This window comes from Falco biarmicus, chromosome 10, assembly GCF_023638135.1.
Source record: "Falco biarmicus isolate bFalBia1 chromosome 10, bFalBia1.pri, whole genome shotgun sequence".
Classification (NCBI taxonomy): Eukaryota; Metazoa; Chordata; class Aves; order Falconiformes; family Falconidae; genus Falco; species Falco biarmicus.
In genome coordinates this window covers 6417477-6440656 of record NC_079297.1, presented here as the reverse complement: position 1 = coordinate 6440656, position 23180 = coordinate 6417477, and the positions used below count along the sequence as shown (strand labels likewise).

The following is a 23180-nucleotide window of genomic DNA, read 5'->3' as shown; positions in this document are numbered from 1 at the left end:
TGAAAAGTGGAAGAGAGAGGATACTGTCAAATACGGCAAATTTTTGCACAGTGCCTTGAAAGTCTGTTGAGTGTTACTGGAGCTGAAGCGAATTAAAACTTCAGGGATAAAACCTTGGCTCTGATGAAACCCACAGCATATTACTTAAGAGCAACTGCAGCAAGTGAGGAAGGTCCTTACCCGAGAGATGACAGAGAAACACCAGAAGAGAAGGAAAAGGTAACAGCGACACGAAATACTCCTAGGAAAAGCGGGAGGAATCGCTCTGGCCCTTAGAACATTTCTTGGGACGACAGGCCCCGGCGCGTGTGTAGGAAGGGATTTCTCTCTGTGGGACTCAGTGTTTCAGCTCCCTGCACCACTGTCAGCACTTGGGGTGCTCCTGGCAGTAAATCCCGCTGCACGCTTCGTAAACTGGCATCTGAAACTCCATCCTTTCTAAAAACCACGTAACAAGTGAACTACTGCCTTAATTTCATAATAATGATGCAAGGATGAACTAGGTCAGATTTTTCTTCCCATCTGAGAAATTCTTGGCCCAAATAGGCAATGTGCATTATCCAAATTTTTCATTCATTTTCTAAGACATTACTGAAAATGCAAGCAGTAAATACGCTGTATGTCTGCATTAGCCTGGAAAGTACCTTTAATGTGCTCTAAAATACTTTAAAAGCAGTTTGCAGCATGCGTCTCTGCTTTTCACTGAACTCCAACTTCTATTAAAAAAGACAAAATACTCGGTCTGCCTTGCACTTCTGGGGGAAAAACCCCACAAACGCCCCCAAATTAGCAGCTGCTTCTGAGAAAAACCAGAATGTGGTTTCTTCCCTTGATGCAGCCCCGCCACATCAATGGGGGAGGCTTTTGCGTTTCCGATGGTGCTGATCCGGACAGACCGAGCTGGAGGCGGCGCAGGCGGCTGTGGGAGCCGGGCACGAGCCTGCTGCTGCTGCTCCCATCTGCAGGTGTCACCTCGGCCCCAGCCGCTCCGGGGGTGCTGACCCAAGCCGGGGGAAGGCATACACACGCCCCGGTAACCCTCAGCTTTGCTGTTTGGTGATATACCTACTGTCTGCTTCAAAAGTACTTGATTTTTCACGCTTCTGGAAGAGGGTCCGATGTGGCTCATCTGCTCTGGGGCAGCGGAACAAGAAGGAACATTCTGAAGGGTCCGCAGGACACCACTGAAGGGCAGACTGTTACCGCTTCCAGTGTTCACATCTTACGTACCTGATTTTTCAGAAATAAAGTGCCTACGATGTCTGGGGCCCACGCGCGCCCTGAATGCCGGGACTCTGCTTCCTTTACAAAAGATCACAAAAGCTGTTAAGATTATGGCACGGAAAGGACCTGAACATGGGATCATGGGAAGGTCAGCCATCAGTAGCGGCTAGTTATAAAAGGTTGGTCTCTGTTACTCTGCAACATTGTATTCCTATTAGTTACCTACAAAGAAATGGCAGAACAAAGGATACTCTTGCAAATGTGACCAATGTCATGTCTGTACACGTGGTGGGGTTTGTTTATTGTTTGGGAAAGTATTTTGGTCCTCTAAGTGTCAGAAAGGAGCTGTGACAGCAGCTACTGTGCCCTCATGCTTACAGTCCCGTTCAAGAGTTCAACCTGTATTCTCTCACCAGCTGCATCTTTCACGTCCCCTTTCCTATTTCAGATACAAGAAGTCTGTATCAGAGGTTCAGACATGGACTAACATACGAAACACTTTTTCACAGAACAGATTTTGGTATCAGCTATACACTGTGATCATGGCACTAACATGACTTGCTTGGTTTGTTCACCTCAGCAGCAGCTGTACTGTAACTTACTTGGGAACCTTGTCACACCTCTACAACTACCCGACACGACGCCGTAGCGACGTGGGGGTCGGTGTCTTCTCCCAGGTAACAGCAACAGGGTGAGGAAATGGCCTCAAGTTGCACCAGGGGAGGTTTAGGTTGGATATTGGGGAAAAACGTCTTCACGGGAAGGGCGGTCAAGCACTGGGCCAGGCTGCCCACGGGGGTGGTGGTGTCACCATCCCTGGAGGCGTTTACAAGACGTGTCGCTGTGGCACCTGGGGACATGGGTTAGCGGTGGGCTTGGCAGTGCTGGGGTAATTGTGGGACTCGATGATCCCAAAGGTCTTTTCCAACCTAAACGAGTGTGTGCATGTGTTTCCAGGCTTTTCGTATGTTCCTAGGTAAAAAGCTGTTACAAATCCTCTCTTCCAGCCATCACAGATTCTCTGGAACAGTAAATCCTGACACCTGCTGCGGTGAGAGATGAACACATGCCACAAGGACGAACACCTGCCTGACAAACAAGTGCTCCTAATGCTGGTGTACACCACTCTCATCAGCTGTGTTACCTGTGGGTAAGTAAAAATCATTAGCTGGGAGAAATACAGAGAAATTGCTTACAGCAATGGTGCGTGGAGCACGAGCAGGCACTAACAGACAGCAGGCCCAAAGCTCTGGTAAGAACTTTGGAGACAGAAACGAGAGAGCCTGAGAATCTTTAAATGCATTCAGAAAGCAAAATCTAAGAAGCTTTAGGGGGGAAAAGTCAGTACTGAGATAACTGAATTAAGGCAGGTGTTAAATTTGGAATTCAAGGAAGAGCAATTAGCTGACTGACAGGGTGTGAAAAGCTGAAGTTGTGCTTTCTTAGGAGACTGCCATCCCTGGCATCTGCTCCTCTTTCAAAGGTTTTATTTACCTTTAAGGTGTGCTTATCTTGCAAGCATCAGTCAATTCTCCCATTGAGTTTGATTTCCTTGGCTTGTGACAGAACTTCCTATTTGTGACAGTCTTACTGCTGGAAAACCTTGAGGGAAAAATTCTGCTAGATGTGCTTCTTGGCAGGCCCTGAGACAAGGAACACCTCTGCTAGCAAAATCACGTTTTGTTTTGTCTTGTACTCGGCCCACAGAGCAGCTCCTTGCAAATGCCTCCAGAGCATGTACTTAAAGGATGTTCTGGTCATGCCTGCTGCTGACAAGTACAGCTAACGTGTTTTACAGCTGCTGCGTGGCTCATGCCTTTTGAGCTAAAGACAGATCAGATTTCCTGTTTTAGTTTGGCAGAATATCCCCTCAGATCTCACAGTGAATCTGCTTCCTGAGGTGAATGTTTCTAGACAGAAGGAGCATCACTCAGGCTTGTGTAGTGCTTGTGTCACACTGTACCTTGTGTAACCCTTACTTGTTTGATCCTGATTCGCACACGATAGAGAAGGGGATTGTATTACTTGCTGCATCTCTCTAACACCTTGTTCCAGTCACGCTCTGATCCTTCTGAGGTTATTTGGTGCCACAGCAAGCAAGAACGAGCAGTTTTGAAAGTGACTTAAGAGATTCATCCAGGCCCAGAGAACTGAAATATTTTGACAGCAAGAATTAACGGGCCAGCTCAGCAGAAATCCTAAAGCTGAAACTTCCTCGTAGATGCATTTATTTAGATAAAAAGAAATATGCACAGCTGCAGTATTTGCTTGCCCTTTATCTTCCTTTGTCGGACAAGTTAGGTGTGCGAGCACCCACGTTCTCTCCCAGCGGACACAGTCACCGACGATTGTCAAACGACGGACAGACCAGCTGGCTACAGGCTCCGTTCCCACCGGAGGGGCTCTGTTCAGAGTCGGCCTAGGCAGACCCCACCTTGAAGCAGGGAGTATGTATTCTACATATACCTCTAGATCCAAGAGCAGCTGGAGAGAAGAGCAGGCAGGTAATCTAGTCCCCCAAAATGTAAACATGTTTTTATTTAATGCCTTTCACTCATCACAAGGTACTTTTTCCCCACCCCCAACCCCCAAAACCAAGATGGCAGCATAAGGCACCGTGTAGACACATGCACAGTCCACATACCATCTATGTAAGATTTAAAAACACAGCTATAGTTCTTACCAACAGTACCATGTGTCCTTGTTATTAATGTACACAATATGATTCTCCCCAGAGTTTGTTCTGGAGAAATGAACTATTAATTTAGAATGATAAGACTTTCCCCACCCACCCCACCCCAAAAAGCCAGATTAAAAACACAGGTACAGAGCTTAATACCAGAGTAATGAGATTAGTTCATAAATTAAAAAAATACATAAAAAAACCCCCAACCCAACAGTTTCACTCTTGTTTTCAGAAGGTCCCGTGTGATGTACTGTGCAGAGGCTCCTTACTATGTCCTCTTCCCCCTTCAAAAGCAAGAAAACTGACAAGTAGACCCAAGGCTTCTTGTGTTTGTCACTGACGGCAAACAGGCAGTTACAGCTCTACGCATCCGGCTTAACCATGTAACTGCAGGATCCCCAGCGAGTTATCTGAAGGCTTTTCCTCTGTCCAAAGGAAGAAGGACTTGATACAATGTTCTTTGGCTGCAAGTTCTTAAAGGCTTCCACTGAAAGGGTTCTCCTTCAAAAAAAAGAAAAACTGCAGTTGCTGTGGGATTTTTTTACTAAGAAAATGTTGAGGAATAGGTGGAATCGATGTAATAGTTTGAGTGAAGCCCTCACAGTGCTAAGATGTTGGGGTCTGCTACAAATATTCAAGTTCCAAGGCGTGCCGAAGAGCTTCCAGGTCAGCGTGACAAGAGATTCTCCAGAATGGCATGTTGTGCTAGAGTGAAACCAAGAGAGGGTATTTTTTGGTTTTTGTTTAATACTGAGATCAAAACAACTTTCTTAGTTTGTGCCCTCAGGAACAGAGCTTTGTACTTGGGCCACCAGCTTGTCACGGTGTCACAGGTAAGGAGGCTCATCTTAGAGAGGAAGGAAGGGAGTGGGAAGTGTCTATTTGCTGGAATGTTTCTCCTCTGCAGAGAGGAAGACAGATCCTCCACAATTTAGGAGTGTCCTGCTTCAGGGATAATGGAGGATGTAGGCTGGCTTTCTGAATGTACTAGCTACTAAACTTCACTCTCCTATTGTGGTTTTTTTTTCATGGATCAATTAGGACCGTTTCTAGAATTGCAGTATTTTTAGAAACAATTTTAGGCAAACATCGCTAGTGAAAGCTGTTGTCGGTGCTACACAGTCAAGCAAACGATATAAAAGGAGGTTATTAAAAATTATAAAAATGTAAACAAAAGAATGAAATACCACATAGTGTCAAAATGCTTTCTAACAATCCCAAGTTAACTGGAACAGCAGGTCACGCTTTATTTTCTGTAAATGTTGGAACTGGTATCACTGCTCAGATCCATTATTCATTTAGCTTAACACTACTACCTCAGGCTGTTTTATAAACTTGTCGCACCTTTCTGTCCCCAAAAAACTTTCGTAATTCCTGTTTTTGAGGGATTACTTTAGATTCTTTCTCCTGCTTCCCTGTTTTAAAATTTATATTTACTACGATAAATTTGAAGACACATGTACAAATGTCCAAATTTGAACCAGCAAGTTCCACTTGAAATCTTGGCATCTGAACAAAATCTAGAAAAGGCAAGTACCTGTGACCTGCTATATCTTCTTTATAATATTCTGATTAATCTCTTGAAAATTGTGAATATACTGTAGGAAAACAAGACTTGCATCTGGAAGGGGACAAAGCATCGACTTTTTCAAGCGCTGTGAAACAAGTGTAGTTCAACTACCCAGGGGACCTGAGATGGAAACCAATCTGGCAAGGTACAAACAGTGCTCTGAACATAGTTCTGTGATCACTAGCAGTAGCTATGAGACCTGTGGTTGCTTGCAAAGAGATAACCTAAAAATAATTGTAACTTGCTTTTAGATGTTAAATACGATTTTTCTTGGTATGTTCTGGTAAGCCTGGGGTTTGAGCTGGATTTGTTTCTTCTCCAAAACAGCTAAAGCAGTTTTATTTTAGATAAAAGGGCACAGCTCATGCCTGCACTTAGATTTTGTAACATTTGTGATTGTGATTTTCTTAGCTTCCTCCCAAAATACTGGCCTCTGTACAGTAACAAACATAGGAAGCCTTAACGGACAGAGCTTACTCCCCTTCTAGCATAGGAATAACATTTCTGAGTATTTTATCACTGTAAAGAATTCAACCGGATAAATAGCTTAGACAAAACTTTACATAATGCGTAATTCCTAGAGAGATGATTCTAATGAAGGGAGATGTTCCTTTTCCAAGTCTGTAAGAAAACCCTCCAGTGGATCCACATGTTTATTTTACAGAGTGTCTATTTACACTCTTCTACTGTTTAAATACAGCTCAAGCTTCCCTCTGGTATGTATGACACCTACCAGTAAACAAATGTTTCCTTCAAGCTATTTATCAGTGTGTGTAGAGACAGCAAGCAAACACAGACATCTGAAGTGACTGGAACTCACTGCTCTGCAATTTCACTTTAAGGGGAAAAGTTATTTCCTTATCCTTCCCCCTCCCCTAGTTGTTATTAAACCCCTTCCATTAAATTATCTGTTTTTCTTTCTTAAATGAGAACAAGACCTGGCCTCTCAGCCACTCCTGTTGTTCAGCATGTACAGATCTATCACTCAGCAGACAGGTGAAGAAAAATGACCCACTAAAATGGAGATATTATCAGTGCTGTCGGCAAAACAGTGAAAGGCTCTCTGCCTGCCCCTCCCTGTCCCCCCTTTTTTTTATATAACTCAGGTGTGTAGAAGCCTTGACTAATGATTGTCATCAATCAAAGGAGGTGACATCCAAGCAAAGAATGTGCTCTGCTAATGGGAGAGCTGCTTAGGCCAGGAGACACAAGTAAGAGGGCTCTTGAAATCCTGGCATAGAAGACTGTTGAACCTTTCCGCTTCTTCATACAGCCAGAGAGCCCTTGCAGCCTTTGATGCAGTTCATGTTCACTGACCCACTACCTTTGAAGTATGGCACTGGGCTGTCAAAAGCAGCAGGCTATTACCACTTCATTCCCAGTCATGCATTTTGGACTCCTCTCTGACAACTCCTTAACCCTTCACAAACTAGAGAGCCAGCTGCAGCTTCGGCTGGTTTTCCAAGGTGGGTGCTGGTGTTGTTGCTTCCATTGGCCAGGGGAAATACACTATAAAAAAAAAAAAAGTTTCTTCTGCTTTGAAGTTGACCTGAGATACAATTCTGGGGACAGAACGTTTGCCCATCATCTTATTTGCTGGCATCCCTTTGTTCCTGGGTTTGTGCACCTAATGAGTTCAAATGTGCTTGGAAAGTCTTTGCAGGATCTTCAGTCAGAGCGCGCTACCAGGTCCTCCAGCACAAGTTTCAGCTGTATAGCTGAGTTCCTGTGATGCAGTATTTTTTACATCACCTGAGCTACACCAGTCATCTGTGTACCTACTAAAAATTCACCAGTTTGCTGAAGATGGGACTCATGCAGCCCGTTCCTGCAGCTCAATTCATGTGCAATGCTCCTGAAGCAAATGCAGCTCAATCACATCAGGAACACAAGACCCAGGATGCACAAACACATCTTGCAAATAACGCTTTTTGTATTCCTGCAATTGTATTCCTGTCCCTGTAAAGTCAAAAGAAATGGAGACTCCAGGCAGGTATCTGTTATGAAGTTTAGGAAGTGAAAACTTTGGCTGTTCAATTTTCATGTTGTACAATTCAGTTGATGTACCTGACTGCTTTTCTTCAGGTCTTTGGCTGTTGCTCTCCATGTTTCTATCGCTCCTACACTGACATCCCATGTGTATGGCAGAAGGTATTCCTTGCTGTATCTCTAGCCACACAACCCTCAATCACTGTAAGCAGAACGTGAGCTTTGGTGTTCACAGATTTTGCTTTTACCTCTTCCCAGCTCTGGGGTTGCAGCTTCTCCCTCTTACAGCCTACCCAAACCAAAGAAGCTTCAACTGGTCCCTAAAACTCCACTTCCCATTTCCCAGTGAGTGGACCGTGGATACTAATGACTGGAGGATTCAACTGGATGCACAGGTTAGTCCATGTAATTCTTTCTAAGACTACCTATATCAGCACGCCACACCTATGCAGTGAGCATGAAATATTACCGAGGGCTCGTTATTCCTGACCGTACTGCTTTCACAGTTTCTGTTCTACTTTGTATTCAGTGTGTCTTCCCTGTTTAATTTTGCTTGTGATATTAATCACATTGATCCATAAATCATTGATAATTGCAGCAACTCAGCACTGGTCGCTTTGGTATTCACTCTAATGATGTTACACCCTATGATCTCAGTAAGTCATAAATATAAATACATGTATGTGTATACATATCTCTCTGTATGTGTTTATATATATATCTAATAAGTAATTCAAAACTACTTTCAATAATTTGGAATTTAAAAAAGCAACATGTGTAGAACAGAAACTCACCCTGCTTGCTCATCTGAGATCACACACTAGAGTTTTCCTTTTCATGTGTTTAAAGCCATCTTTTATTAAGCAGGAATGATTCCTGGAACATGTGACACAGCAACTACCTGAAAAATTGCACTAGCTGCCAAGGTGTGGGGGATCTACAGTACAAATTTTCTCACAAGGTTGTTGAGTATTTTGCATATTCAGAAATGAGACCAATTGTAAACTGTTTCATATGGAGTGAGCTTCATTACATGCTTAAGTAAAGAAAGGGTCACTGAAATGCAAACTTGGAAGAATTCAGCATGGCATCCACAAACTGTACCTTTTTTGCTCCCTGTTCCTCTTCAACGCCATCTCCTATTACAACGTACACGGCCTTCCTTCCAAACCTTTGCATTATTCTTTCAAAACAGCTCTCTTTCCCTAAGCAACAGAAGAGAAGACACATTTTTTTCATCTGACACATGCAGCAGGTGGGACTAACATTCAGGTACTAGAACTGGAGTTGGGACCTAACTCAACTTGCTGCTACACTCATTTTCTTTTGAAATTAGAACCTAACTGAATCTTCATGTGAGACAGATTCTGTCGTGTCATGACCGTTACTAGCATTTTCTTTATCAGTCAAGAACTTCCAAGTGCTGCCCGTTTTCCACAAGCTTTGTGACTTTGATGCACTACCTGGACTGGCAGCTGTTAGACCGATGTGACACTCATTGTATTCAGTTTCAAGAGCCCTCTTCTGTTCATTCTGGTTGCAGTAAGAACATGAAAATACAAACCTCAGAGGTTCAAACAGTTATACCAGAAAGAACATAAGACGCAAAAAGCCCCAAGCCAACCTTAGCAGTATTTATTACTCACACAGCTTCATAAAGCTCATTCAGCGCCCTTGACCCCTCTGCAAGAACAAGAGGATCCAAACAGTGTTTCTGTATGTCACAGGTCCAACCAGACTGTCTTCCTTCTAGCTGGGTGCGGCTGAACATCCCACATGCAGCAGATGCTCCATAGGGTGGGTATTTTTTAGGCTCACTCCCCCAGGGAGACACTTGGGAAAACTCTGATTTTTATTTTTTTTTTTTTCTTTCCTCCAGTCTGTACTAGCTTAAGTGTGGGCGGTCAGGGTGTGAATTAGAGATGTGTAAACATGGAGCTAAAAATAAAGCTCATACATTACTTGTTGCAATCAGGTTGGATGGATCTGCCTGACTTAGGGACAAAACTTCGGTCTGCTTTTGGTGAGGCCTAAGTTAGTTCATTCTTACCTGTTTTTGTTGCACTGTAAATGTTTTCAATGGGGAAGACAGTGCCCAGTCCGTAGAGAAGCACTTTAGCAAGAGCTGGTATAAGCTGAGTTGTGGTGACCAACACATTCACACAGTTTGGCCTAGAAGACAAAAGTCAGTAGAAGTGGCAATTTGTGTTTCTCTTTTTTGTTTTAGAGTGAAAGATGATAGGAAGCTAACCTTTCTTGCAACTGGAAGTTCCCAAGCCACTGGAAGATTATGTAGCTAGTGGCAGATAATGTGAATACTGGTAATGTCTTTTTGATCAACTTAGTAGAATGAAAAAACCAAAACACACTGGTAGCAGTGACGCAGCTTAGTGCATGCATGCCAGGATCCATTTTGTGGGAATTTAAACAACATGTAGTAATGTCCATGCTGCGTTCTTTGAGCAAACATGTTCAGGGATAAAAGGGCCTTCTTCTACCTTTCCTGCTCTTTTGTAAAGCTGCTCACGTGAAATGTGTGCCACAGATAAGGTAGCTAAGGAAAGGCAAGAAAAAGGACTTCTTTTCTTTTGCTCAGTTCACGTGGCAAACATGTGCAGGCTGGCCTCCCACAGGTTTGGCCAGCAAGGTCGCTATAAATGTGTCTCGATTTGTTTAGAGGGGGAAAAAAGGGGAAGCAAGGGAGATCCTGGATCAAGCCTGTAGCAATTCTTTAAGCTGTTCTTACCGAGAATGTATCAAATTCAGCGCCTTCAGAGCATGTGTGAGCCAGAGATCAGTCAGCGCTTCAAGTTCTGCTCTTAACTGCAGCCAGGTTTCCCTCTTAGGAGCGCCTATTAAACCTGTAAGCAGGGAAAGCATCTTTGCAGAAGCACAGAAAGGGAGTCTCATGGTTTGTAAGTAGAATGCCAAAGGGCTCCTGTCTGTGCTCTGAAACTTACCCCTCCCACCGCCCTCCTCTTGGTCCTGGCACGGGCTGCTTCCCTTTGCCCACTGCCATGTCACTCCAAGGCTCTGCCTTGAGATATGAGGCCCGACTGCAGGCCACTGCTATGCTACAGCAGCTCAGCTTCCCTGCTCTCCATCAGAACGATGTCAGTCACCCGCAGAGGCTCATTAAAATACCTTTCTTGGGGTTAGCATAAAGCTTGCATGGCAAGTGAGCAAGACAAAAGAGTTGTGTATAGTGGGTAGTGGCCTGAGCTGAGAAACAGCTGAAGCCAGGATGGTTTTGTTTCTCCCAAAACGCTACGCAACTTTCCCAGTACATGTGAGTAGGCGGCTACTCCCACCAAAAAGCGGTTGTAGTGATACTCTTGAGTTCTGCTTCTTTCTCTTCCTAGTCAGAGACCTGGCACTGATGTTCTAAAAGAGAAGCAGAGCAGCCTACTGGAAGAGCTGTCTGGAATTAGCTGTGATGAAGGAACCCAGGGCATCCTAATATCTAGTGGTATTGTTCTGAGGGAGTTAAAAAAACAAGTAGTTATATACAAGAATGTATACAAATATATACAAGAATGCCTTCAGGCAGAGATCAGCCATGTGTTCTATGGCAAAAAAAAAAGCACATTTAGTTTTGAAACATTTGCTTGCTTACTGAACATTCTGGAAAACTGGAGAAGGTTGCTTTCCTGACAAAGAAATTACAAAAATGTTTAAAAAAACCCCCACACTTGGACTTGAGTCCTTCTCAAACCACTAAACCAAGTATTTTAGCGTATCTCCTGCAAATCCTGTGCAGAACCTTATTTGAGGATGACTGCTGAAACACTTGCTCAGCTCACTGTGAAGTATTCTTATCACAATGCTCTTTACAACTTCTCCATGGATGTCCCTAGCAGGGTCAGAAGTATTGGGGAAGATGTAAGACATACTTGTTGCCTGGCCATAGACCCTTACCTCCTACGTTATTTTTGTAGGTGTTGTACATCTCTTTCACCCGCCGGTAGCGGAATGCTAATTTCCTCATCCAATCAACTCCCCCATGAACACCCGAGCCCAGACACAGATTGGCACTGGCAGTTGAACTGTGAAAGCCATCCGCGGAGAAGTTGTATGTGCTGGGAAAGACAGAAGGGAAGAGGAGAGGTCAGTATAATTACAGTCTATACGGTACCAGCAGGGAGTGGAAACAACTGAAAAGAAACGTGGAGACAAGTGGCAGCACAGACATACGCGGGACAGGCTGTACAGAACTGGAGTTCATGTCTAGCATGGTTACTAGCACAGATTTTAAAAAATGTAAACACAATGCAGGTTACTTAGCACTCCCTGCCAGTTTTGAGGTTCTTGGGACTACTAAACATCTGACTGTCCTCAGGTCACTGAAATTCCTCACCTGCCTCTCATCCAGGCTGCTAAGATAACTGCAGAAATACTCAGATCCTAAAGGAGAAAATTCTGGTGTTACCTTTCTGACTGCTTGGCTATATTGCTAAACTGGCTCTGAACGCACATTAGATCAAGGAAAAAAAAATGAAGAAATTAACTAAAAGAGCCTTAATTACCTGCAACATGTAAAGTGGCTTTTGTTAAACTGAGTTAATATTTCAAAGCAACTCTAGAGTAATTACAACAACAAAATGGGGGCAAGTACAGTTCCACAAACATCTTAAACAGGCAGTTTATCTGAAGAAAGCTCTACCAGGCATTTGTTCCTGTCTTCAGCCCTGCCCGATGTCCCTTCCTTTGTACCAGCACAAGCACTTCTTCAACGCTGAGGTGAATCAGATCAGGGAACTGTTCTAGTTAAAAGGTAATACAGTTTTTGTTGGTTTTTTTTTTTTTTTTAAAAAAACGTTGCTTTTCAGCTGGATTAGTTCCCAGGTTTGGAGGAGGGGGACAGGAAAAGAGGCAGTACCAGCTCATGTCATCTTAAAATGTTTGCCCGATGACAGCATCAGTGCAGGTTTCACGGTTTGAGCTGATCTCAGACTGAGCTGCAATGGAAGAGGGCAGGTGCAGCTCACGGGGCACAGTTGGCTGGATCAGGTCACAGACCCAGTGGATTTGGACAAACTTGGCTTGAAGCAGAGCAAGAGAAGGGACAGAAAGGCTTAGCGACACAGACCTACCCTTCTCAGCTGCAGCTTAAAGTTAGCTCAGCTTATAGTGCCTCTCACACCTCACTGGGGGAGTAGCCAGTTCTTGTATATTCACATCTTGATTTACTGCACAGTAATTTTCCCTTCCAGAAAGCCCTGATGCTACTTTATTAGAGCATCCACATAGGAGTTTAACATGCTCAGCTTCATTTCCCACATAGACGAGCCATGAGCAGCTGAAAAGTATTTCTCAAACAACTGAAACCATTTGGGCAGGGGCTCTTCACATGATTCAAGATATGCTGTTAGCATACAATTTTTTTGTTCACTCAGAGTGCACTGATTGAAATAAAACCCAAATTAATGTTTTAATCAATGCCTGAACAAGTATCCAGACTCCCCTGCTTACAGGCCACTGCAGCCAAAGGATCTAAATATACACGTGCATTTCAGCGTATTGCAAAGCACAAAGTAGCATTCCAGTCAGAGCAAAAAAATCTTTCAAATGTTCTCTACAGAAGGAAAAGTCGTTTCCTAAAACACTTCACTTTTTTCTGTGCTGTTTCTGCACCAATTTCTCATAATAACCAGCCATAAAAACACAAATTATGAAGCTCTATATGACCTCTGCACGTTTAACTCTTGTGCCGATTACCATGAGTCTGCAGGCAACACTTTGGGAAAGGTAGATGTAATTGTACAGAAGCAGATTTTAAGTACGTGATAATCTAACTTACACAAATAATAATAATGTTTGGTGCAGCTTTAGCACGAGTTTCTACCAGTGACAAGGCTCTGGCATGGCAAGGTCCATAATCTTCACTGCTGAGCCCATTCATTACAGATTAGGCAGGGGGAAACCTGGCCAAATCCTATCAGGAACTAGTGTAGTCTGACTGGGGTTCAACCTAATTTCAGATATACTTCCCAGAATGGTTCAAAGCTCAGTATGCTCAGGCCTTGACAGTAGACAAAGGCATATTAATGTGAGAAATGGGACTCCTGTGTTTGTGTGCTTAATAAATGCAGACAGCATGGAGCCAGGGAGGGGAGAGGGCGCATGGCTGAGAATGTTTTTTTACATCACTGGCCAGCCCCCTGATATTTTCAAACAGATGGGGACTACCTGACCTGCAGCTTCCAGCCCGGAGATCCCGTACCTTAGATCCTGACCATTATCATCTGATGATACATCATCTATGTGGATCTGGTCACAGTCCTGAGAAGTATGAAAAAAAAAATACAGCAATAAGTAAATGCTTTGGAAAAAAATCTGAAAGAGTGTAATGAAAAATTATTTTAAAGGTAATATTAAGGAGATAACATCTTATTTATTGCTAGTATATATATTGCTATATAACTGGCATAGTCTAGCCAGTTAATTGTTAGTAGCAAGTATCACATAGCATTTGCACAAAATATGAATAGACAATGACAGTGTGTGGATGTGCATGCGTTTGAGAGGTCTGGGGGTGTGTGTGACAAAGCTGGTGTGTGAGAGAGATCTTGGGCACAGGCAGGGTGTGTGCAAGACAGATGTGTTATCTAAGGGCACAACAGCTCTTGAATAATACAGTAAGTGGAACTCCTTCTTATGCAGACAGGAGGGAGAGACATGCTGGTTTAGACAGGAAAACTGTGGGTTTTAAACTCTGTATGCACGATAAGGCAGAGATTTGGCAGCCTCTCCCCCTGTGAGAATACTGCTTTGAACAGGGGCAAGGTGAGAAGATCTGTCCCAAAGAAACTTCCAGAGAGCCTACCCTGCCGGTGTATTCCCAGTTTGTTCTGAGGGGGCTGAGCTTCCTTTGATGTGCAGGGAAGCCAGGCTGAAGCACTGAAGGCGGCACCCTTTCACAGCCCCAGCCACAGACAGAGTTAAGGAATAATGTGTGTCAAAAATGAGGAAATCTATGCACAGGAAATTTAACCAGAATATATACTTGGAGCTCAGCCTGCATGAAGTGTGTACTCCAGATCTTATCTTCCAAAATTCTTCATTGTTCGAATGGTGGAGGCCCTGCCTCAAAAATTTGAGAAATGTTATTTCTTTGGTTTCTTTCCTAGCCTTAGCATTAAGATTGAAAAGAGAAAAATTAGAAAGAGAAAAATTAGGAAGCTTCTCCCACTGCTTAAATCTTTTTCCGTGACCCTTGCAGGTGAGGACAAAACAGAAAGACTTCAAGCTGATGAACACTACTAGCTTTTGTCCTGGCTGACTTTTCAACAGAGGTAAAAGCACTTGGTACAACAGGGCTCCGAGGTCAGAACAACTGCAGGTAACCAGGGTACAGTTATTCTTCACCACTTCAGTACTCCATAAACCACAGAATTTGTCTTATCCTCCTTACGCAATTGTGAGTTTTATGAATTAATTTAAACTAGCCCCTTTCAAAAAAAAAATATCCCCAAACAAGTAACCAAATTTGCTATCAATGGCAAAATGTCACAGATAGCTCTTGTCCATAATCATGAGACTTTCTGCAGCAATTATTTCAGATAATTCTTCAAAAGACTTGTTCTCCTCTCATCAGTCCTCTTAGCAATTTATCACTGGGGTGGTATATTTCTGCATATAATTGGAGCCAAGTGGCTGAACAGCAGATCTCTGCTGGCATGTCTCTCTCTCCACCTTCATCATTTTTAAGCCCCCCTCCCAATAGCTGTTCTGAGCCATACAGGGATAACATTGATGCAGCCTGCTCCACTTCAAGTTGCATGATGCAGGGTATGAAGTTAGGGGAAAGGTATTTGTGGAGGGATCTGTTTTTCTCATTTGTGAATGAATTGTTCTGTACACTGAAGTGTGACAACAGTAGCTATCACATTTCTAACTTAATAAAATACCATGACACTTGGTGAGACGCTACCTCATAGTCTGCTGGCTGAGCCTATCATGTTACTGGGTGAAACACAGGGAAGCTGGTTAAAGAAGAATGTGGACCATGTTTTACTGCTTGGTTACGAGACTAATTTTTCATTCTTGCAGAATTTCCTTGAAATCTTAGTGAGCAGGGAATCAAGGCAGGATATCTGGGCTGCTGAGAAGAAGGCCCAGATGCCCAGATTGTTCAAATGAGAGTCTGCGATGGGGACATTTCCCAGTTTTCACATCTGCTAACTTTTAAAAATGATACTCTAGGATTTCAGAGGTATATGATGTGTGGCAGGTACAGCCTGTAACTGAGTCAGGCATGTAAGACTCTCAGCAAACCCTCACAACTCTGGGAACTGAACTGTTTTTGCTGTTGTGATATCTCTAGGTCAGTCTGTGCTACACCACATGCCTCCAGGTGGGACCAGACCCTTGTACCCACAGGTGAAGGAGCCCGAGCTACAGCAGTTTTGAAATGGTACTGCACGCTTGGAGAAAGCCTCTGCTGCCTCCTTGTGAAATACAAGCTGTTCCTGAGGACACATGGAGAAGCTCCTGCTATTACTTACGCTCCCTCTGAATACTCTCAAGGTATGTCTTGGGCACATCAAATGCATAGGTTGTCTATTAGTGTATCAGGACTGTGTTAAGAGATTTTTAAACATCTTGCGGATTCACTGATCAGTCAAGCCTGCAACCCTCATTAGGTGGGGGGTTAACAGTTCCCAGAACACAAAACCTCCAGGGATAGCTCTGAAAGACTCTAAACTTGTGAACACACTAATCCCCTTGTTTGTTAATTCCTCATCTCCTTGTCAGTCCTCCTGTCCTTAATACCTGTTTTCCAGAATGCAGTATCTCCAGAGGGACTGGAGATGCACTGCACTGTGAACAAAAGGCATTTGGAAGAAAAAGCAGAACCCTGGCAAGCCCACAGTTATTTTAGCTTCACTGTGATTTGTAACCTTGGCCAACTTCTTTCCTCTCCGATTTCCCAAAAGGGGAACTGAGAGTGAGAATACCTCCTTTCAAGTGAATATTTGCTGGTATATTCTGCCATGTGATTAGAGCCCTTTGTACACAACACCTTGTATAGCCTACACTTGCAGACTGTAGGAATTTAATCTGCCTGGACTGTTGCAACTGCAAAATGAGATGATGTGGTCAACAGGCATGGGCTACCATGAGCGGATGAATTAGTGTGGCAAAACCACACATCTATGATTTCAATGTGGGGCTCAAAAAACACAAGCTCTGCTTGCCTGGGTTATGTTGCCAACAGCCTCCAGAATGGGGCAATGCTTGTGGCTTGTGTTGCTGCACGCCCTGGAAGTGCCCCACACTGGCTCCCGTGTCAAAGTCTGGTGCCTTGATTCTTTGCTACAGGGCAGGTACACCACTAAGCCATGCTTCAGCAAGCATCGACCTGCCTCCAGCCCTGAATCAGCTGGGAAAAAAGTCTAGCTTCTAAGTCACGTAAGTTAAGAGTTAATTGACTGACAGAGAATCCCTAGAACGCCCTTCTGTAAAAAGACTGGACACGTGTGGTACGAGTCAGGTCTATGGAGTGTAATCTATGGCTTCCCATCACTCACCTGCCCTGGGGACCAGTGATCAGCCTCCTTCCACACAACTAGCCTGAGGTTTGGGGTGAATCGAATGGGAAACTGGCTGCAGCAGTTACAAAAACTGAGGCTGCAGCACTAAAGAGAGAATGGATTGAAGAAGGTTATCTGAACGGATCTGCTGGTTCACCTTTTCACAGGTTCAAGATTCCCACTCCCAAGTAGAGTAGGAAAAATACAGCCAGAAACAGTTGCCTGAATCCCTTTTGGGTAAACCCTGAAAACAGATAAAGTCCTGACTAACAACAGAGTCTCAGAATCATTTTTTCATAGAAAAAAGGGACCATTCCTGTTCAGGCTCTTCATTCAGACTCTGAAGCCAGTTTTTTGCTATGATGTGAAATCGTATCTTCACCAGAGTAAGGAGGATCAGAAAAATGCTACTAAGGGCTGTGCAAATCTTGCCGTGGACAAATGTTTCATCCTCATGAGGCACTTTCTGGGAATGCTTCAAAAGGACTTTACACTCTGGCAGCATCTTCTGCTCTGCACAGCACTGAAAACTGCAGCCAGAAAAACAAACCATTCCCCTGTACTAAAACAAAGTAATAACTGATTTCCTTGCCCAGCCTGCCTCTCTGGGGAGGATGGGTGACATTTCCTCCACTTCTCCCCCTGCTTCCACCGTCAGGACAGAGGCTAGCCATGTTCTGGTTGGTTCAGTCTGCTGGGCCTCCCAAAATGCCTGAACGTGGTTACGGATTTGTGCCAAAGAAAAGTTTTACTATGTTTAGTATTATCTAGTAAGCATACTCTTGCTTTGAATTTGAATGGGGCAACTGTGCTACTGCTTTTTCAGCTACAGCTTCTTTCACTCTGCCCCAACACAGAAGACAGACAGCAAGTTTCAGCCCTGTGCGGTTTTAGCTTATTTTGTCTTGTACAGGCCAGTGTTACACCACATGATGGTGCTAATGTATCTGGTAATGTTTGTGGGTCTAGAACTGAATCAGCTTCTGTGCTTGTTTTTTACCAACTTCTTTTTTCTTTTTTAAGGATACCATTCACTGCATTTTTTTCTAAGCCTAGCACTTGGTGATGCATGATCCTTAAATATTGCTCTGTGAATACTCAAACCTGACTTTTATTTATCATCCTAAATGAAGGAGCAAGTTCTTCCAAGCTGAAATGGCTTTTTTTTTTTGAAAGTTAAATTTTGTAAAGAACATTTACTTCTCTTGAATTCTCTCTCATTTTTTTTCATTGAAAAGCCTCAGCTAAAATCAAACCGCATTGCTTTGGTTTTGGTTTGAAAAATACATTGGTTTGTTTCACTTACCAAGCATGTCTGAAAAGGGAAAACAGAAAATTTTCAGTAGAAAATGCTCATCTCTTTCCAGCTATCTGAGCCATGCATCATCATTTAGAATGCTTAACATTTTTATGTCATTGCGGGACCTAAGATAAAATGGTTTCACAAAGCTATCTCTTTTCTGCTCTGGCTTGCTGGAACACTACTTGTTTTCAAAAGTTTTAAACATTTTTCATGGTTCTGAGTCATCCAGGTCCAGCAGCAAGTTGTTCCCACCTTTAGGTGCCTATGTCCTTTACACCCTCTGACAAGTCCATTACAGCTATACTGACTCACCCACTCAGCTGCCAACTTTGAGTTCCCTGACGTTTTAGAAAAGCAGGTAAGCTGACAAGAATAGCCTAGGAAATCAGCAAAAATTGCTTCTCTTTTCTCAAGCAGCAATAAATAACACTAGTAACATAAATGCTTTATTATCTTTGTAGCCCAAACTACTTAAGAGAAAACCTCCCTTAATATTTTGCTGAACAGATGTGTCCTGTAGCACCTGGCTCTCTTCCTCTATTAGAGATGAAGCTCAGGTATTTTGCAGAAGGTTTTGGTTTCTATTTGGAGACACAGTGCTAAACTTTAGCTCTTCACTGGACTAGTTCTTACTCAGTTACATAGTGCTCCTGGAATGAGAGTCCCATGTCTTGAGGGATTTTTGTTTAGCTTTTGCTTCCTTAATGTCTAGAAACCACAAAAGAAACACAACGTACTAACTTTTTATAATGAAAACCTTTGTTCTACTGTAGTGGCTGAAGAAGAATTTGAGAGGCCGTGTGAGACAAAACTGACCTAAGGACTCTGCTTCTCGCAGCCAAAGCTGTTACTGACTGATAAATGTGCAGAATTTGACTGACACCAGGCAATTTGCTACTTCATTTCATGTTTTAGAGCAGCAAGTGAAGCAAGGGGAAAACTTGTTTTAAAATAATTTGCCAACAGCAGAAGTCTACATAGGTGGAGGGTTTCTGGAGGGTGGCTTTGTGCAGGACACAGAGCTTTGTTGCATCACATGTTGAGATCTAATGGGTGGAAAGTGCTGGTTGCATATTAAATATTATTACTACTTATATAGTGCCCTGCACTCCAAAACAGCACCTCTCTGTTTTTTTCCTAAGGGAAGGATCTTTTCCACTTTGTACTTTCTGTACCCTCATCACCAACTCCTCCTTTGAAAAAAGCTGAAAGAGGAAAAATCTGTCAGTTCAGTGCTACCCACTACTTGTCTTAGAAAGGAAATGAAAATTCTCAGCAAGTGAAACCTCAGATTGTAAGGAGACAGGTGGCAGGAAAGGCTGTACCACCTGTAATGCAGCGGACCACAGTGCAATTAAGCAGAAGGAACCAGAAGTTCTCGCTGAACTCGTAAGGCACAGAAAAAGCTCTCTCATTTCATCTGGCACAGAAAAAAAATCTTCCTTTTTCAAGCGAAGAAAAAGACCACAGAATTCTGCCCAGGGATACCAGATATTTTTCCTCCAAGCAATATTCTGACTCCGAAGTGCCCCAGCAGAAACCCCATCTTACTCACTTTGTACATGACTCATTCAGAGTATTTCTACTGATTGCAAATGCAAACACATTTTCATCAGCACTGTACAGCTGTTTCTCAGCTGGTGACAGAATTCTGCTAGCATAACTTTGCTCAAATTTTGCCATATATTCAGAAGGGTTTTTGCTTTGTATAAGGCATAGTCAGATCTAACCATGCCACAAACAGGAAGGACTCCTCTTCCTCTTGGTTTTTCATATTGAAATTCCCATAGTTTCATCCTGCAGTGTGCCTGAGCTTGAGCAGACTTCTAATCTGTGTGTGCAAACAAAGCTTCCTCAAGAACAGAGACCATTTTTAAAACCTCTGCATTGGCTCATAGCTAATTGCTACCTGTCCCATAGGATCTATGCTAATTTAGCTTAATAAAACTATTAAATAGCAAATTTCAGAAGAAGCAGCAGCAATGTCCTCATTATTAGATTTAGTAGAGCTGCCAAAAGCCATCATTGTTACTGTGCATTTAGAAAAAAATTCCTTAACAGAATGAAGATGTCAAAGGGACACAGTAAGTATGCTTCTAATAAGCCATCTAAGGCCCATTTCTTTGGGGTCAAAAAACGAAAGTTTCTTGGCCAGAAAAACAAGTTTGTAGACCAGATGCAAATGATTAGAGAAAGAGATGTTAAATAAAATAAGCAGCTACATACCTCCAGGTCATTAAAGAACAGATGTGTATCTGCAAGGTTGAAGATCATTTCTTCCATCATAAGACCTATCCGCACAGACGTTGTAGTGTCCTGTCAGGGGAAAATATTTTTTTTCCTATTAACTTTGTTGGGGTTTTTTTGTTGTTTGTTTTTTTTGTTGGGGGGGGGGGGGGTGAGTGGAAGATCTTGGGGCAAACATAGGATCTACACATTCCTGTTTCTAAAGGTATGTTAATTAAAGTAATTTTATTTCCCAAGTGTATCTCAGCATGCTTTTCCCATCCTTTCTTTTGCTCTCCTAGATAATCACATTCTTTTCTTTGAAGATTATCTATGGCTCCCCTTGACCAACAACAGCCCACACACCTCAGATGATGTAACAAGAACCTTTAAACAGTGAGACTATATAAAAACTACTTCAGTAAATTAGACCAATAATTGATTTCCAATAGCATTATTAGTGAACCGTTAGGGGATCATTAAGAGCAACAGAGTACACAGAGGGTGATCCTTCCCTAACTTCCTTCTTCAAACCAGCCATAGAAGGTCAGCATTATTCTCTTTTAATGTCAAACAACAACTTGGTGAGCAAAATCGGAAAACAGAACCCAAGAGCTCAAACATAAATAGAGCCTCTTTTTCTAAAGGATGCAATCTGTGTATCTCACAACTTGGCTTAGGTCTTTACTAGCTCAGGTGATCAGCACAGAACAGGACAGAAAGGCAGATGTGTTGCTCCCACATCAGAGCCCAGCACGTGATAATCTACTGCCCTCAGCAGCACATGTGCACCTGGACAGGAGATGCAAGAGCAGCCACACTTCTTTAAAGCTCTTCCATCCCCACTGATGCTGCCCACTTATTTAACAGCATCAGCAGAGTTAAACCAATCCCATCCTACCACGCAAACCCAATTATAGCATGATAAAATGCCTGTCCAAGTACAGTCATACTATTCCTGCTCAGTACAGCGTGCTCTGCAGTGGTATAAAGCATGCCTGCAGAACCAGAACTGTAGCCATAATAGCAGTTACACCCAAACAGCTATATCGATTGGAAAAAAAGAAAAAAGAAAAAAGACAAACAAGACAAGACACAGCACATTAAAATGCTGGATGGGTTCACCTGTCAGTGTAGCTAGTGTTAGAAATGGCAACATGCACCCGATGCTCCTGTCTGTGTGGGCTGTGGCTAACTGCGACAGTTGGCTCATTCTGCCATTTTCTTATACCAGCAGCCCCCTGCCTAGTCAGGTGTGGGTCTAACTTGGCCCTTCCCCAGGAGGGTCCCAAAATGCTTCTTAAAAGGAAAGGACATGATGCAGCAGTTCTGGCTGCCTGCAGCATTTTTAAACCACAGTTTTTTTAACCATTAAGAGAATGTAAAAATGCACATGCCAGCAGCTCTAAAATGGCTTCTATGTGTTCTAAAGCAAGTGTGAACATTCTCACATCCTGATCTTGCTCCTACATCAGTAGCAAAACCTTAAGTAAATTCCCCTGGAGAAGGACTGCACTACCTGCTGCTCTACTTTTGTGCATTTAGTTGACTTATTTTAGAAAATTAATGTTTTTCCCTGCCCCTTGCAACCCAGCTGAGACACCACAACTGCCTGTGAGAGGGCTGTCATTTCATTTCCTTGCCAAGTCAGCAAGCGCCAGCTTAAATCAGCCCAAGCTGATGGGGCTAACTGCTTGTCCAGAGAAGCCACCCACGGACAATCCTGCATGGCAGAAGTGACTGACACTTTCGGCTGGGCCACTTCCCTTTCTTCTGGCTTGGAGGGTTACATGAACAGCTGACTGCATGTGCACAGCAGATCTACTTAGTGCTCCAAGCCGCCCCTTGGATGGGGGATGGCGGATGCTGGGCTCCTACAGCTCTTGGCTTACTGTTGTTGGCTTACAGCTGCCCAGTGGGCACTGGATACAGCCTCTGCGGATCTGTTTATCTGAAACACAATCAAGCGACCTGCTGTACACAGCCTGATACACTGCGATATTAAATGAGTCTCAGTCATTTTCCCATGTCTCTTATGCATGAAGTCAACCACCCCTCCTGCCCCCAAACAACCGACCTTGTTCCTAAACCCACAGAAAAAGCATAGAAACATACTGATGCAAGCAAGGTTCCCAGCAGAACATTTTCTTATTCATTAAATACTTCAAAACACAAGCAAAAATAAGCTGTGGCTAACTTTATAAACACTCATAGCTCAAAAGCATTGTGCCTGTTCAAACTAAACAACAACAGACAACTTGGAAAATAAAAAAGAGCATTCCCACAACAGGTTTTTTTTTTGTAATTCATCTTCATTAGGACAGGGATCTCTCATCTTTATGTTTATGTGGGTTTTTCTCCACTAAAGTTACAAGCCATGCTAAACCAAGGCAGATTTATATGTAGTCTTTCCTCTAATTTTCTGCAGATTTCTGCGGAGTCATGTTATTGTATGACAGGACAGTAATGAATTAGTTGAGGAGCTCTAACAGGGAGCACAATGTTTGGAGGACGAGTACGTTTCAATCAACCTTCGCAGCAGATGCTGTTGACATGGATGGTGTATTACACGCTAACCTAATTATTACGCATTCTTGGTGTAGCTCTCTTTAATTAGAGCAGAATGGCTGTGGTTTCAGCCATGTG

General features: G+C 43.1%; 1 protein-coding gene and 1 long non-coding RNA gene across 12 annotated transcripts in view; one reads left to right on the top strand and one right to left on the bottom strand.

The window, feature by feature from the left end:
- The first annotated feature begins 819 nt into the window (after positions 1–819).
- LOC130156266 (uncharacterized) lies at positions 820–20521 on the top strand. Its single transcript, XR_008824362.1, has 11 exons — positions 820–1901; positions 2232–2374; positions 5515–5625; positions 7135–7864; positions 9197–9266; positions 9697–9790; positions 11408–11576; positions 14692–15684; positions 15796–18666; positions 18770–18865; positions 19082–20521. It is a non-coding gene; the product is annotated as an uncharacterized LOC130156266 (long non-coding RNA).
- Positions 3733–23180, bottom strand: part of EYA2 (EYA transcriptional coactivator and phosphatase 2) — a 101187-nt gene continuing 81739 nt past the window's right edge. For 10 of the 11 annotated variants that reach the window (XM_056354607.1, XM_056354606.1, XM_056354609.1 and 7 more), the window contains 7 exons: positions 20535–20624; positions 13693–13751; positions 11388–11548; positions 10216–10330; positions 9520–9641; positions 8574–8674; positions 3733–4615 (listed from right to left, as the gene is read on the bottom strand). In XM_056354607.1, coding sequence (XP_056210582.1) covers positions 4535–4615; positions 8574–8674; positions 9520–9641; positions 10216–10330; positions 11388–11548; positions 13693–13751; positions 20535–20624 — 729 coding nt within the window. In that variant the 3' untranslated portion in view covers positions 3733–4534. The remainder of the gene's footprint in view (positions 4616–8573; positions 8675–9519; positions 9642–10215; positions 10331–11387; positions 11549–13692; positions 13752–20534; positions 20625–23180) is intronic. The other variant, XM_056354604.1, reaches the window with a different exon arrangement.